Raw genomic sequence first — 13,402 nt, forward strand, 5'->3', positions numbered from 1 at the left:
TCCCTCCTTAACTCTGCGCTTTATGCTTACCACAAGCCGGGTGCACTGAAGCCAGACAGCCCTGCCCTGGGGCGCTTACAGCTGGAGCGGGGCCTGACACACTGGAAAGCATCAAAGCATCCGTGTATCCGGTTGAACAATTGCAGTAGGTCAAAAACCGCCCACTGCTGACAATTTCCTATGGTTCCATCTGATAAATGGCAGCCGTGGTAGGTGCCACTCCGAAGAACATTCGCGTGGGGCTGGGTGGCAGGCGAGGAGACCCTGGAGAGTTAGGAATGGTTGGCGGTGGTAACCATGAGTTTTGTTCTGTGTCTTGACAGCGGCAGGATAGGGGCTGGAACGTGGCATGATCAGAAAGAGTGACCACCACTTGGTGGACGAGGGTATGAGGGGCCATTGTGGAGGCAGGGAACAGATTATAAAGCCACTCCAGGCATCCAGCAAGATGAGGAGGAGCCCTAAGCAGGGCACCCGGCCCCGAGGACCAGGGGCTTGGGGGTGGGGTGGGCTGCAACCCTGGCTCCCAGGGCCGAGCAGGTTCCCAGCCAGTCCTCCCACCTCCCTGGCCCAGCTCTCCCCCCATCCTGGCCTTGCAGTCACAGAGACACCCCAGGCAGGCAGGTAGAAAATGACCATGTTTAATGACAGTCCTCAGTAAAAAAAAAAAAAGAAAAGCCTTTATACACACTGTACACATTTACATGGCTTTGGAGGGCTTGGTGTGGGGTGAGGGCTGGAGAGGATCTGACCCGTGATAGGATTGAGGTATGTTGGGGCCTCCAGGTCCCAGGGTCTCTGGCAGGAAGCACCCCCCTCCCCAGCTGCCTGGCCCTTGTGCCCTGGATCCTGGGGAACAGGTCTCCAGAACCACCAACTGGAAGGCAGCCAGTTCCAAGCACCTACCAGAGCTGACTTCTCAGGAAAAGACAGAAGGCACAGTGCCCTGGGACCCACATGCCAGCACCCTGTGTTACCCCACAGCCAGGACAGTGAGGGCTCCAACTCCCCCAGCCCTGCTGAGGTGCTACTCTGAAGGATGGGGACAGAGACCCAAGGCAGCTGGGTTTGACTGTGACCAGCACAGGTTGGGTGGAACTGGCCTGAGGCCACCCTCACCCTTAATGCCGGAGCCTCCCTGCCCAGTCTGAGGCAGTCACTGGCAGTGGCCACGACCCGCGCGGCCCTTCCTGCAGTCCTGATGGCAGTGCCCGCCTCCCCCCCCACCCCCGAGTAGGCACGGCTCCGTGCCGCACCCAGTGCCCACAGCCACAAAGATGGCCAGGGTCTCCAGCCGATGTCAGTGTCCTGGCAGGGGTTAGGGGCCCTGAGGACATCCAAGCCATGGTTAGCGGAAAGTATTGGCAGGCTCGGTACACCCAAAGAAGTCGGGGCCCACGAGGCGGGGGAAGCCCTCCAGGGCCTTCACCTTCACAGGGTCAAACTTCCAGTAGAGGCGGCCGCGCAGGAAGTAGGCATAGCCTGAGGAGACAGGAGGGTCAGGCGGGGCGGGTGGACACAGGGGCAAGTCCCAGTGGGCAGACCTTGGCCACTGCTGAGTTCCTTGAAACCTGTAGACCCCAGGGTGTCCCTTCCAAAACCTCCCTTTGGGCAAGCCCTTCTGCCTGCCCCAGGGTCTGATCTGAGCTACCACCCAGACTGACAGAGGCCAGAGCCTCGGAGGCCCAACTCCTGCCCCTCAGGAAAGCAAATCCCGCCCCTCTCACCACCTCTCCTGTGCCTTGAGTCAGATGGGGGACACTGGCGACCTGGAGCCCAGGAGCCCGAGACCACTACAGGACAGCTCTCCCGGCAGGTCCCGATGTGGGGGAGCACAGAAGCAAAGGGGGGACACGGGAGAGAGCGCTGGACTGTGAGTCCCAGATCTAGTGCTTCAAGATCACAGGAGGCAGGTGGCTCTTGGCTAGAAGCAGGGACTGCCCGGGTGGAGGTCCTGGTTCTGTCCACCTTGGTGGACCCGGTTAGGTACCTCACCACCTGAATCTCTGTTTGCTCTTCTGGAAACTGGGTTCATAACAGATGCTACATCGGGAAATCGCATGAGACATGTACAGAGCTCAGCACTGTGCCCAGAGCCTCATTGGCCCTCAGCAAGCAGCAGTTATTACTTCAACAGGCACAACCAAGGGACCTCGGCAAGTCCTTGTACCTCTCTGGCCCTCAGTCTCCTCATCTGCAGCACAGGGGTCTAGCACTGCCCTGGCACGAGGAGGGGGTGGAGAAGGAGTTCGCCAGGCAGAGGACCCGCAATGAGAGCTAATGCCCAGCCACCACCGGTGGGAGATGCAGCCACCACCCCGCTTCCCCCAGCCACCCCACCCCCAGCGCACCGTCAGCATCCTGGAAGGCAGCGTCGATCTCAGAGGGCACCCCTCGCCAGTCGGTGGCCCGGCGGGGCACAGGGCTGTCCACACGGCGGGTGCTGGGGTGGAAGCGCCAGTAGTCTCCGCCTCGGAAGAAGTAGATCTTGTTCTTCTCGGGGCCCCAGACCAGGGCGGCGTGGACCAGGGACCCCAGTAGGCCCAGCTCAGAGAGGGGCGCGGGGCCCAGGACTGGCTTCTCACCATCGTATACCCAGTATTGAGCTCCTGTTAGAGAGTGGAGGCTGCAACAAGCTGCCCAACTGCCACATCCAGCCACTGTGGACCCGCCCAGCCACCACCATGGCCACGGACTTTCCCAGCCTCAGTTTCCTTGTCCATAAAACATGAAGGCCAGCAATGCCTGCTTGGCACCCCCCACCCCCAAGTAGGACATTGGGCAATGCAGGCACTGGGAGGTACACGTGGGGAAGTTTACTAGAGGCCGCCTGGGCTCCTGCTCCTTCCCTGCACTTGGCTGCCCTGGACAGGCACCTGCTGCCCATCCCTGGGCCCAGCCCTGCCACAGCAGGCCCTAGCTGGGCCTTTGTGAAGTCCCTGCTGCCCGCAATGCTCCAGGCTCTCGTCTCTGCCAGACCCAGATCACATCCCTCTCTGCCTTTTCCAAGCTGTGCCCTCATGCAGGTCACTTCACCACCTCTGAGCCCCGGAGCCTCATCTCTAGACCAGGGGTAATGATCACACATGCTCCATGGGGTGTGATACCTTCAATTCTACTCCAACCTCGAGAGCCGCTTCCTCTAGGAAGCCTCCCAGCTGTGCCCAGAGGAGTGAGCCATACTCTTCCTTGAGTTCGAGGCACACTCCATCTGTTCATCATGTCTGCCGTCTGTCCCTACCCTTGACCATGATATTCCTGAAGTGTGACCTCCAGCCCCCACTCACCTTGGAAGAACCAGATGTGGCCCTGGGCATCCTCGAAGGCTGCATCCACGGAGGTGGGCAGCCCCTGCCAGTGGCGCGAGGCCAGCGCAGGGTAGCCGGGCTGCAGCTGGCCCCCGCGCAGCCGCCATACAAAGCCTGCCTTGAAGAAGAAGAGTTCGCCGCGGATGGTGGCGACCGCATCAAAGGAGACCTGGCAGGCATCTGGTGGGGCATCTGGCTGGGGTAGGAGAGAAGGGTCAAAAAGAGCCTGCACTGGAGCCACAGAGGCCAGCAGTGGGGGTCGGGGCTGGAAGCAGGGCCTCACCTCCTGCCTCCCCACCCTCCTGGGCCTCACCTCCAGTGGTGCAATCTCGTTGGTGTCCACCCCGGCCCCGGGGCCCAGGTCTGGGGGCCTAGAGGTGGGGGCTAGTCGAGGCCGGCCGTAGAGGTGCTGGATGCCCCTGCGGTCATCCGGGCTGAGGCTCAGCGGGTATCGGAAGGTGTAGAAAGGGGACATGAGGGCCTTAGCAGCTGTCGTGTGCTGCAGCCCGAGCACATGGCCAAATTCATGGGCTGCCACCTGCAGGAGGTCTGTGCCTGGAAAAGGGAGATAGCCCAGCAATCCCCGAGCTCCTGCAGCAAGACACTGAGCTGCGGGCCCAGCTCAGGGACCTCGGCAAGTCCCCATTCTCTATGATGTTCAGTAGCCCCATCTGGAAAGTGGGTCCCCAGCCCATACCCTGGTTGTCCCCGATTGTCCAGGTCTCGTCATAGTCGAAGTGGACATCCCCTTCTCGGTGGGTCTTGGGGAAGAAGGCGTGGGCCAGGATGCCCCCAGGTCCATCAAATGGCAGGTTGTCCCCATGCCAGTACCTGCAGGGGAGTGGGGGCAGAGTCAGTGGCTGCTGATGGGTGGGGCTCATTCCTAGAGGGGTCCCCGGCCACTGGCTCACCTGGTGAAGTCGATCATGATGTCAGCGTGGCCCTCGTGCACCTCGGTAAAGGTGAGTGGCGTCACATCACTCCATACCTGTAGGGCCTCTGCCACCGTCTGCCGCACCTGTTCCCGCACCAGCTGCCATGGGAACCGGAGGATCCTGGGGGAGGAGCAGGGGCCTGGACCTGGCTCATGGGGCAGCATCAGCCCCTGATGGCTGTTGGGCCAGGAGTTGCCCCTGGATGCTACTCAGTGGGGGAGCAGGCATGCACGACACAGGCCAGGTGTGCCCTGGGCCTCAGGTGTGGCACACCAGTCCCTCTGCCACATGGGCACATCTTTGTGTGGGTTTGTGTCCTCAGGTGCCCATGAGTATCTGCATTGGGTGGAAAGAACACAGGACCAGGAGCCCCGAGGCCCACCTTCTAGACCTGACTATACCGCTCACTGTGGGGAGACCTTGGGCCCTAAACCTGCCCCCTCCTGGTTCCCAGCTCCCCACCCAGGACATTTCCGGAGCCCCCAGCAGTCTCGGCTCCAATGCCTCGGGGCACCACACCAGTATTCACACCTTCTCTCCCAGGATGAGCCCCGCTGCATCACCCTGAGGGGCCTCAGGTCACCTGAGCTATTACCTGTCCTGCCACTGCTGCTCCCTACCTGCTCGGATCCCAAGTTGCAGCGATAGATATGAACCCGGTGTGGATAACACCTAGCTCGCTGAGAGGAGGGGCCGTGTCTGCCTCATTCACCACAGAATCCCAGGACCTGGCCCTTAGTGCATCCCCACAGAGGCTGCCTGGCTGACTGAAGGCTGTGTCCCCACATGTCTACGGTGTGACCAGGCATGTGCTGAGACTCCTCTGCTGAGGGAGGGCATGGGTACAGGGGGTACCATCTGTGTGGGCATCTAAGTGTGGGTTTGGGGTGTTGACCCAGGGGGCTCAGAGGCCAGTGGATACACCAGCCTGTTACCATGGGGATCTGGCACAAGTGTGTCTCAAGAAGCAGGGTGAGGGCGGTAGGTGGAGGGCGAGAGCCTGCTTGCAGCCCCTGGCCCTACCTGTAGGTGAGGTCCGTCTTTTCCCAGCGCCCGCCCGACAGCACGAACCGCTTTTGTCGGTTGTGGGCACTCGGCCCATCCAGCGGGTCAGGCACGCCGCAGCGGGGAGGTCTGGGGCCGGCGGCAGGCTGAGGGGCCTCCTGGGCAGTCGGGGCAGATGCCGGGCTGCTGGGAGGAGCTTCACGCCAGGGCTGTGGACCCCTTCTCACTGGGTGGCGGCGGTGGGCATCCTGTGCAGGAGAGAGGATGCAGGGACCTGCTCAAGCCTTGGGTCCTGGTGGCCTATGGTCAGAGGTGTGGACGGTCAGCGCACCCTCACTTGACCCCAGCCGGCCGTGTCGATGGCCAAGCTGAGGCCGTCACGCAGCAGGGCCCTTTGGCACAGGCTGACTGGCATCCAGATGCTGATTCCAAGGCCTCCTACCGCCTCCTGCCCCCTTGTGGAGGGCCTGGGCTGCCAGGCACCTACTCCCGCCATTTGGGCTGGTGAGGACTGGGTCGGGGTGCAGCCCTGACTGTACTCTTCACACACACCCAGGAAGGGACCCCACAAAGCTTCCAAGGAAAGGCTAGGCCCTTGTGCTCTCCACCCCCCCAGCAGATACCTTTCCACCTACCTTTCTTCCTGGGTGCCCCCGGCCCCCACTCTGCCCTCTCCAGTTACGTGAGCTGGCTCCTGCCCAGGACAGCCACTGCAGCCACTCCCCAGCGTGGAGGGGCTGCAGTCCTGCCTCAATCTGCTCACCTGACAAATGGGGACGATACTTCCCCAGAGCGTGCATCTGAGGATGAACCAGGCAGTGCACACAAAGTGCGAAGGGCACCGGGAACTGAGGTCTGATTGCTGGGGGCAGTCTTGCTCACGCCCTGCCAGGGCTGGGTACACGGTGGGGCTAGATGTGCTCTGTTTGCCCCCTCCCCGGGGGTATGTGGGGCAGACAGTTACCAGACACCCAGCCCCACCGTGCCAGAGCCCATGGACCACAAACAGTGATTCTGACCTGGAGCTCCCACCCTCCAAGAGTCCCAGGATGGAGGTCGCAGTTCTCATGCATGGAAAAAACAGAAGCTCAGAGAGGTAGAGAGACCCAGCGGGGTCACCCAGCAAGGGCATGGCCGGGCCAGGTGAGGACTCTAGCATCCCAGGCAGGGGGCAAAGGCCCGGCTTGGGACACAGTAAAGCTGGGGGAGAGGCAGAGCAGTGCCGTCTGCTGAGAGACTCAGCGCCTGTCTAGTCTGGGCCTGTCTGGTCAGGGCCGCTGTGGCCTCCCCACAGCCATATTTGGGGCGGGAGCTGGGCCACCCAGGCCCCACCCTCGGCCTCAGCCTCTGGCGGCTCTCCCAGGCCCTGGGTGCCCCAGAGCTCTGGTGAGCATCCTAACCCCCCCAGCTCCCGATTCCAGAGCCACCAAGAACTCAACAGCCTGGAGCCACTCAACCCCCAAGGACTCCCCATGATGTAGGGGTCCTCTAGACACCTGAAGCTTCTGGGGTGTGAGGCCCTGGGCCAGTTTTCCCCATTTCAGAGTTGCTTCTTTTTTTGTTGTTGTTGTTTGTTGTTTTTTTTTTGTGTGTGTGGTATGCGGGCCTCTCACTGTTGTGGCCTCTTCCGTGTGCTCTGGACGCGCAGGCTCAGCGGCCATGGCTCACGGGCCCAGCCGCTCTGCGGCATGTGGGATCTTCCCGGACCGGGGCACGAACCCGTGTGCCCTGCATCTGCAGGCGGACTCTCAACCACTGCGCCACCAGGGGAGCCCCAGAGTTGCTTCTTGAATGGCTGATCACCTGACAGAGCCCAGCCATACCGAGTGTGCCAGTGCTACGTACTGATGGCTGTCGCAGCTCACCCGTATCTAGGCTAGGACGCTGCCAACTGCTCCACGGACACGCTCTCAGCCCCTGATGGGACCTCCCACCATCTCTGCAGTCATCATCCCCATTTCTCAGGTGAGGACCCGGAGCCCAGAGAAGTTAAACAACTTGTGGGGGACACAGCTGGCAGGTGGCGGGCTGTCTGCACTCACAGCCCACCCGCTACTTGCTACTCTGCTCTGCTCTTCAGGCTGGGGTCACCCTACCCCTGGAGGAGGGACACATGCTGGCCTCACCTTGGTGACAGAAGAGAAGGAAGGGGAAATGATTAAGTACCTGCCACTTCCCAGGCACTCTGGAGGCAGGTTCACTGAACCTCCCCACCCCCATCCCCGGCATAAGTTGGGGAGGATACGCATGCCAGGTCTCACATCAAGGATGTGGACCCCAGACTTATGTGACGAGCCATGACGGCCTGCACCTTCCCCTCCCCAGGAAGGTCTAGCCCACAGACCTCCAGGATAAATAGATTCCTTCCCCCCAACCCTGGCCAGGATCTGAGGACCCTCCCCAGAAAGGCCAGGGCTGCGTCGTTCCTGGGAGCCCCAAACAGCCCAGAGCCCAGCCTGAAAGCTCTGTTTATGCCCGCGAGCAGAAATTGCTCCTCTCCTCTGCCCCACCAGTGAGGCCTGAGCAGCCAGCCACAGAGGGAGGGTGGGTGTGCCTTCCTTTCCTGCTCCCACGAGGCACCAACTCCTCATGGATCCCCCATGAGGACCCCTGGATCATGGGACTGTCAGTGCAGCAGAAAGAGCCACGGGCTGAGATTCAGAAGGTCCAGTTCTGTGCTGTGGAGACCCTGGATGGAGTGACCCTGGGCAAGTCACTGTCCTCTCTTAGCCTCGACTCTCCTATCTGTCAAATGGGAATGGTGCCATGGCAAAGGGCTAAATGACCTCCATCTGCAATGCCCGCTGCAGCATCTGGCGCAGAGAAGAGCCTCTTCCTGGTCTGGCTTCTTGCCCCGTGGGCCCTCCCCTCCCACACCTGGGAATCTGCTCCACCCAATTCCCTACAGCTCCCCTGAAGTTTCCAGACTTGCAGCTAGAAGGGAGCTCTCAGGCCTAGAGAGGAAAAGTGACTCGTGCTGGGTCCACCCACGAGCCAGGGGCCTCTTGCTCCCCGCCCACATCACGTTCATTGGTACTGGAGAGCGAATGAGCAGGAGGCACTAGGATCAAGGCCCCTGGGCAGTGGGGTCTTTTTCTTGGAGCCCACCATTTAAGGGCTCTTGGCCTCAGTTTCCCATTGCGGGGATAGGACACATGCTCCCTGCCCTGCCGACATCCCGCACTCTCTTCCCCAGTCCTTTCCGGCCTGGGGCCAGGGGCCCTCCCTAGCCGCAAGGCCTGGCAGGCAGCAACCTGATTCCTCAGATGGGTGTGCCAGTCCCCCCAGGGCAGCTGGGAGGCAGTGAGGCGGGGGGGTGGGCATAGACCACGCCTGGCCTCATCTACAGCCCTGGGGGATTGGGGAGCAGGTATCACCCCATTTCCCAGGGGAAGAAACAGAGCCCAGAGAGGTCAAGGTCTTGGCTCAGGGTCACACAGCAAGTCAGCCAAGAGCTGGGCCTAGACCTGGGGTTCATGCCTCCCCACCCATAGCCCCCCATCCCCCCAGCTCTGGCCTGTCTCCAAAATCCACATTCCTGAGAAATGCGCCTCTTTGGAGAAGGTCTGCCTCCTCCTCGGCCAGCTGCCTCCCTCAGCCTGCCCTGGGGAGGGTGCCCAGCTCCTTCACCCCACCCTTCTCTGGCGGGCACCAAACCACAGCCTCAAACATACTCGAGGAATTTCTTGGGGAACTCAGCCTCCTGGCTGAGCTAGAGGCTTGGGGTCAGCCCCTGGGTCAACCTCCAATTAGGAAAATGGGAGGTACCTAGCAGAGGGGAAGTGAGGGAAGACCCCAGACTGGAAAGTGCTGGGTCTGTTTGCTGTTGGTCCAGCGGGACAGTTACTCATAGCTACTCTCTCTACTGTGGGCAGGAGGTGACCCTGAGGGGAGGGCATTTGGTTAGACTGTGAGGAAGGCAGGGAGCATCACCACGCCATTCTACGCCCCTCTGAGGCTCAGAGAGATCAAGCAACCTGCCCAAGTCACACCGCTAGTGGGGAGGCAGGTCCATCTCCCCCCACCTCCCCCGCTGGCTCCAGAAGGGAAGGCAGCGTCCACCCCACTGGGCGGCAGGGCTTTCATCAACCCTGAAGGCTGTGAACTGGGATGGATAAATATTTACAGAGCTTTTCTGGCCCTGCCAACAGCAGTCCGGGGATAAACACATCGGAGGCGACCCCAAATGCTCCCTGCATATCTGCAGCGTGACAGACAACGGCCCAGCTCAGACCCAGACCCAACTGACACCACACGAGCGGCAAAGTAGCAGCTGCAGGTGACGTCTCCAGTGTGCCTGGCTGAGCCCTCTCCTGGCCTCACCTCATATACTCTTCAGCCCAGCAGCGGGCACTCTTGCCTCCCACCCACCCAGACAAGACTGGGGTCGGGGGTGCTGAGGCTCCAGAGGGCTCACCTAGGGTCACGTGGTTCAAACCCAGGTCTCTCCTATACCCGAACCCCATGGATTCAACAGCTACCCAGGGTGATTTCTGACTCTGCCCCAAGGTCTAGGGGACCAGGAGGGGCTGGGAAAGAGGCAGGGTCCCTGGACTGGGGTGCCCACCACCCCTTCTGTCCTCTCCTGCTCCTATAGCCAGGGCAGGGGAGGGCAGAGCTGGCGTGGCTGGACAGAGGGGCCCAGACTGGCCAGACCTCCCTCCTCACTGGACTCTACCTGCCACCTCCCTAATGCTCCCATCCCTGCCTGGGCTGGCTGGATGCTCAGCTGGGCATCTGAGTGGGCTGGGTACCCAGCGGGCTCTGGGCCTGCAGTTGCCCAGGCTGTGACACCAGGCCCACCTGGCCGCCCCTGGGACTGGTCCCCCCAAGCGCCAGCCGGAGGGGAGGGTGCAGTTTTCCCAGGCACACACAGGCTGTCACACATGCCGGGCCCTCCTTCCTCTCCAGATCACACCTTCCTCTCCCTTCCCTGTCTGACCCTACGCCCTGCTCTCTGAGGGTCTCGACTCCCTGCTCTCGGCCCCTTCTTTCTCACCCAACTCATATAACACACACTAGCTCTCACACTCATGCTGCCTCCTGGCTCCACGCTCCCCAATATCACCACTCTCAGGTGCCAGGCGGTGGCGCCTCCTCCAGGCTCAGACCCCATTTCCCCGGCAAAGGCTGCCCTCCCCAGCGCTTCCTTAACCCTCCAGCCTGGAGGTGTGCTCACGGAGGCCACACATCTGGAGGCTGACGCCAGTCTGAGACCTGCTGGGCTTTGTCCCTGCAGTGAATAGGGGGCCCTGTAGCCACTCCCGCTGTACCTCCCCCAACACACACCCCAGTATCTCGGCCGGGCCGCCGAGGAGCAGGTCCCAGAGCTGGGAGGGGGGTGCGGAGTCCCGCTCACCAGCCTGAGCGATCCCGGCGCAGGCTCCACTTGCACACTTCCAGGGACGGGAAACTCACTATCTATCACGCCCCCAGGGACCCAGACAACTTTTCGGGTAACGGGCCGCGCCGGGCCACCCCGGGCATCCCCGTGGGTCCAGCTCGGCCACCGGGCCCAGCCCGCGTGCCCGGCGCCCCTCGGTGGGGTGTGGCCAGCCGGCGGCGGGCACTCACCGGCGACCGCGGGGCCCGGGCCAGCAGCGGCGGCGGCGGGAGCAGCAGCAGCAGCAGCGGGAGCAGGAGGGCGCGCGGGGCCGCGCCGCGGAGCCGGGCGGCCCAAGCCATCCGCCCCGGGGCTGCTGGGCCTGCTGGGCCGCGCCGGCCGCCGCCCCTTATAGCCTCCGCCCCGCCCCCGCCCGCCCGGCCCCGCCCCCGCGTCTTTTGTTCTGCACTCGCCCCGTGCTGGCGGCCAGGGTGGGGGAGGTGGGCGGGGAGGGCTGGCCAGGCGGGGGCCGGCCCGCGGACCCAGTCCTTCCCGGGCGGGCCGGCCCTGCGGGCTCAGGGGCCTGGTGCTGGGGGACCCTGGCCAGCCGGTGCTGCTCCGGGCCTCAGTTTCCCCGATGCGGTGGAGAGTCTGAGAGGCGCCGCGTTTCACTCCTCCCCCTCCTGACCAGGCCACCTTTGGAAGGCGCATCCCTAGCTGGTCTCCCTGGGGGCCTGACCTCTGACCTCCTGTTAGCCTGTGACAGGTGGCGGTACCCACGGGCAAGTTCTGCCACTCCTCAGAGCCTCAGCTGATCCATCTGGAAGATGGCACTATAGCCCCTGTGAGGAAAGGGATATTAAAGTGTGCCCCAGAGGAAACTGAGGCATATGGAGGCGGCTGGCCAGGACCCCAGCTTGGCGCAGAACCATAGACAATTATAGATGGGGAAACTGAAGCCCTAAGAGGGAGGGACGAGATCAGGCTTTTCCAAACCAGCAGGCAGGCAGAGGGGTCAGAAGGCCCTCTAGCTGGTCAGCTGGAGGGAGGGTACGGTCAGAAAGCCATGGGGGGCAGTGTCTGAGTGGGGCACTGGGGGCCCAGGCTGCCCCTTGGTCAGGGACTAACAGGCTCCTCTGGCCCCCTCCGGCCCAGCTTCCTGAGACCGAGGATAAGTAGGTGAGAATCAGAGGAGGGGGTGATGACCACACTCTGGAAGGGATCCTCCAGGCTCATATACTCTCTGTGATGACCAGGGACCTCACCAGCTTGCCAGGCAATCCGCTCCATCATGGGCAATGCTGGGGAGCCAGGACACAGGCGGTGGCTCCCGTCCTGGCGGGCGGGGTGCTGAGCTGCCTCAGTGTGAGGCTGTGGGCACCCGTCCTGGGCCTAGGAGGCGGTGTGGGGAGGGGGAGGAGAGGGACACTGGCTGACTCAGTCCTCCCTCCGGGTTCCAGTCCGGGGAGCCTTCACAGCTTCTCCAGAGAGGCTCTACAGAGACCCCTAGAGGGCAAGGAGAGGAAAGACAGCAGTGATTTTTACTACCTGGGCTGTTTGCCATCTTTTTCTTTAAAGTGATCTACTTTTAAAAATTGAAATGCCTACTTCAGCCTCATTTTAGCCACATTGGTCAAGAAGTCATAGATTTAACGCAGAGCGGTTTGGTCGTTAGTCGGAGGAGCTTCTTCCATTAGTTCGGAGACTGCGGCTCTTCATTGGGCAGCAGGAGCGGTGCGGCTGTCGGAGAAGCGGCGAACTTAGGCATTGGGTGAAAGAAATTGGCCCGAACCAAGCAGACTGCTCGTAAGTCCACGGGTGGCAAAGCGCCCCGCAAACAGCTGGCCACTAAAGCGGCCAGGAAAAGCGCCCCCTCTACCGGCGGGGTGAAAAAACCTCATCGCTACAGGCCCGGGACTCTTGCGCTTCGAGAAATCCGTTGTTACCAGAAATCCACCGAGCTTCTGATCCGGAAGCTGCCTTTCCAGAGGTTGGTGAGGGAGATCGCCCAGGATTTCAAAACCAACTTGAGGTTCCTGAGTGTCGCCATTGGTGCGCTTCAGGAGGCTAGTGAAGTGTACCTGGTGGGTTTATTTGAAGATAATAATTTGTGTGCCATCCACGCTAAGAGAGTCACCATCATGCCCAAAGACATCCAGTTGGCTCGCCGGATACGGGGAGAGAGAGCTTAAGTGAAGGCAGTTTTTATGGTGTTTTGTAGTAAATTCTGTAAAATACTTTGTTTAATTTGTGACTTTTTTTGTAAAAATTGTTTATAATATGTTGCATTTGTACTTAACTCATTCCGTCTTTCACTCAGGATGAATGCAAAAAGTGACTGTTCACAGATCTCAGTGATGTGAGCACTGTTGCTCAGGAGTGACAAGTTGCTAGTATGTAGAAGGGATGGGTGATATTTCTTGCTTCTCATGATGCATGTTTCTGTATGTTAATGACTTGTTGGGTAGCTATTAAGGTACTAGAATTGATAAATGTGTACAGGGTCCTTTTGCAATAAAACTGGTTATGACTTGAAAAAACTCATAGATTTGATGAGCTAATTGTATGTTTTTTTCCGATACACATGAAAATATAGACAGTAAAAATATTTGTGTAAAAAAAAATATATATATATATATATTTGTGTAACTACCTTAAGTGGTCTTGAGTGCCTCCAGGGGAGCATGGCCTTGCTTTGCGGAACCACAGTCCACCTGTCATGGGAGCTCAAGTAACAACCTCCCACGTTGTAGGCCGCAGTGGAGAGCCATGGTTACAGCAAGCTGGGCTGGTCACAGAGGGCTTCCTGCAGGAGGAGGACCCTGATCAGC

General features: G+C 60.8%; 2 protein-coding genes across 2 annotated transcripts; one reads left to right on the forward strand and one right to left on the reverse strand.

Annotated features, from left to right (window-relative positions):
• Nucleotides 1–706: 706 nt before the first annotated feature.
• On the reverse strand, nt 707–10,933 carry MMP11 (matrix metallopeptidase 11; the record flags this gene model as incomplete). Its single annotated transcript, XM_082667214.1, has 8 exons — nt 707–1,482; nt 2,352–2,609; nt 3,288–3,504; nt 3,622–3,863; nt 4,006–4,139; nt 4,220–4,363; nt 5,267–5,496; nt 10,823–10,933. The coding sequence occupies 8 exons, from the start codon at nt 10,931–10,933 to the stop codon at nt 1,349–1,351; spliced, it is 1,470 nt and encodes a 489-aa protein (XP_082523340.1). The 3' UTR covers nt 707–1,348.
• A 275-nt stretch (nt 10,934–11,208) lies between these two features.
• Nucleotides 11,209–13,111, forward strand: LOC309831011 (histone H3.3A-like; the record flags this gene model as incomplete). Its single annotated transcript, XM_082667942.1, has 3 exons — nt 11,209–11,220; nt 11,338–11,415; nt 12,350–13,111. The coding sequence occupies 3 exons, from the start codon at nt 11,209–11,211 to the stop codon at nt 12,761–12,763; spliced, it is 504 nt and encodes a 167-aa protein (XP_082524068.1). The 3' UTR covers nt 12,764–13,111.
• Nucleotides 13,112–13,402: the final 291 nt, after the last annotated feature.

Source organism: Grampus griseus (assembly GCF_964374135.1).
Source record: "Grampus griseus genome assembly, chromosome: 12".
Classification (NCBI taxonomy): Eukaryota; Metazoa; Chordata; class Mammalia; order Artiodactyla; family Delphinidae; genus Grampus; species Grampus griseus.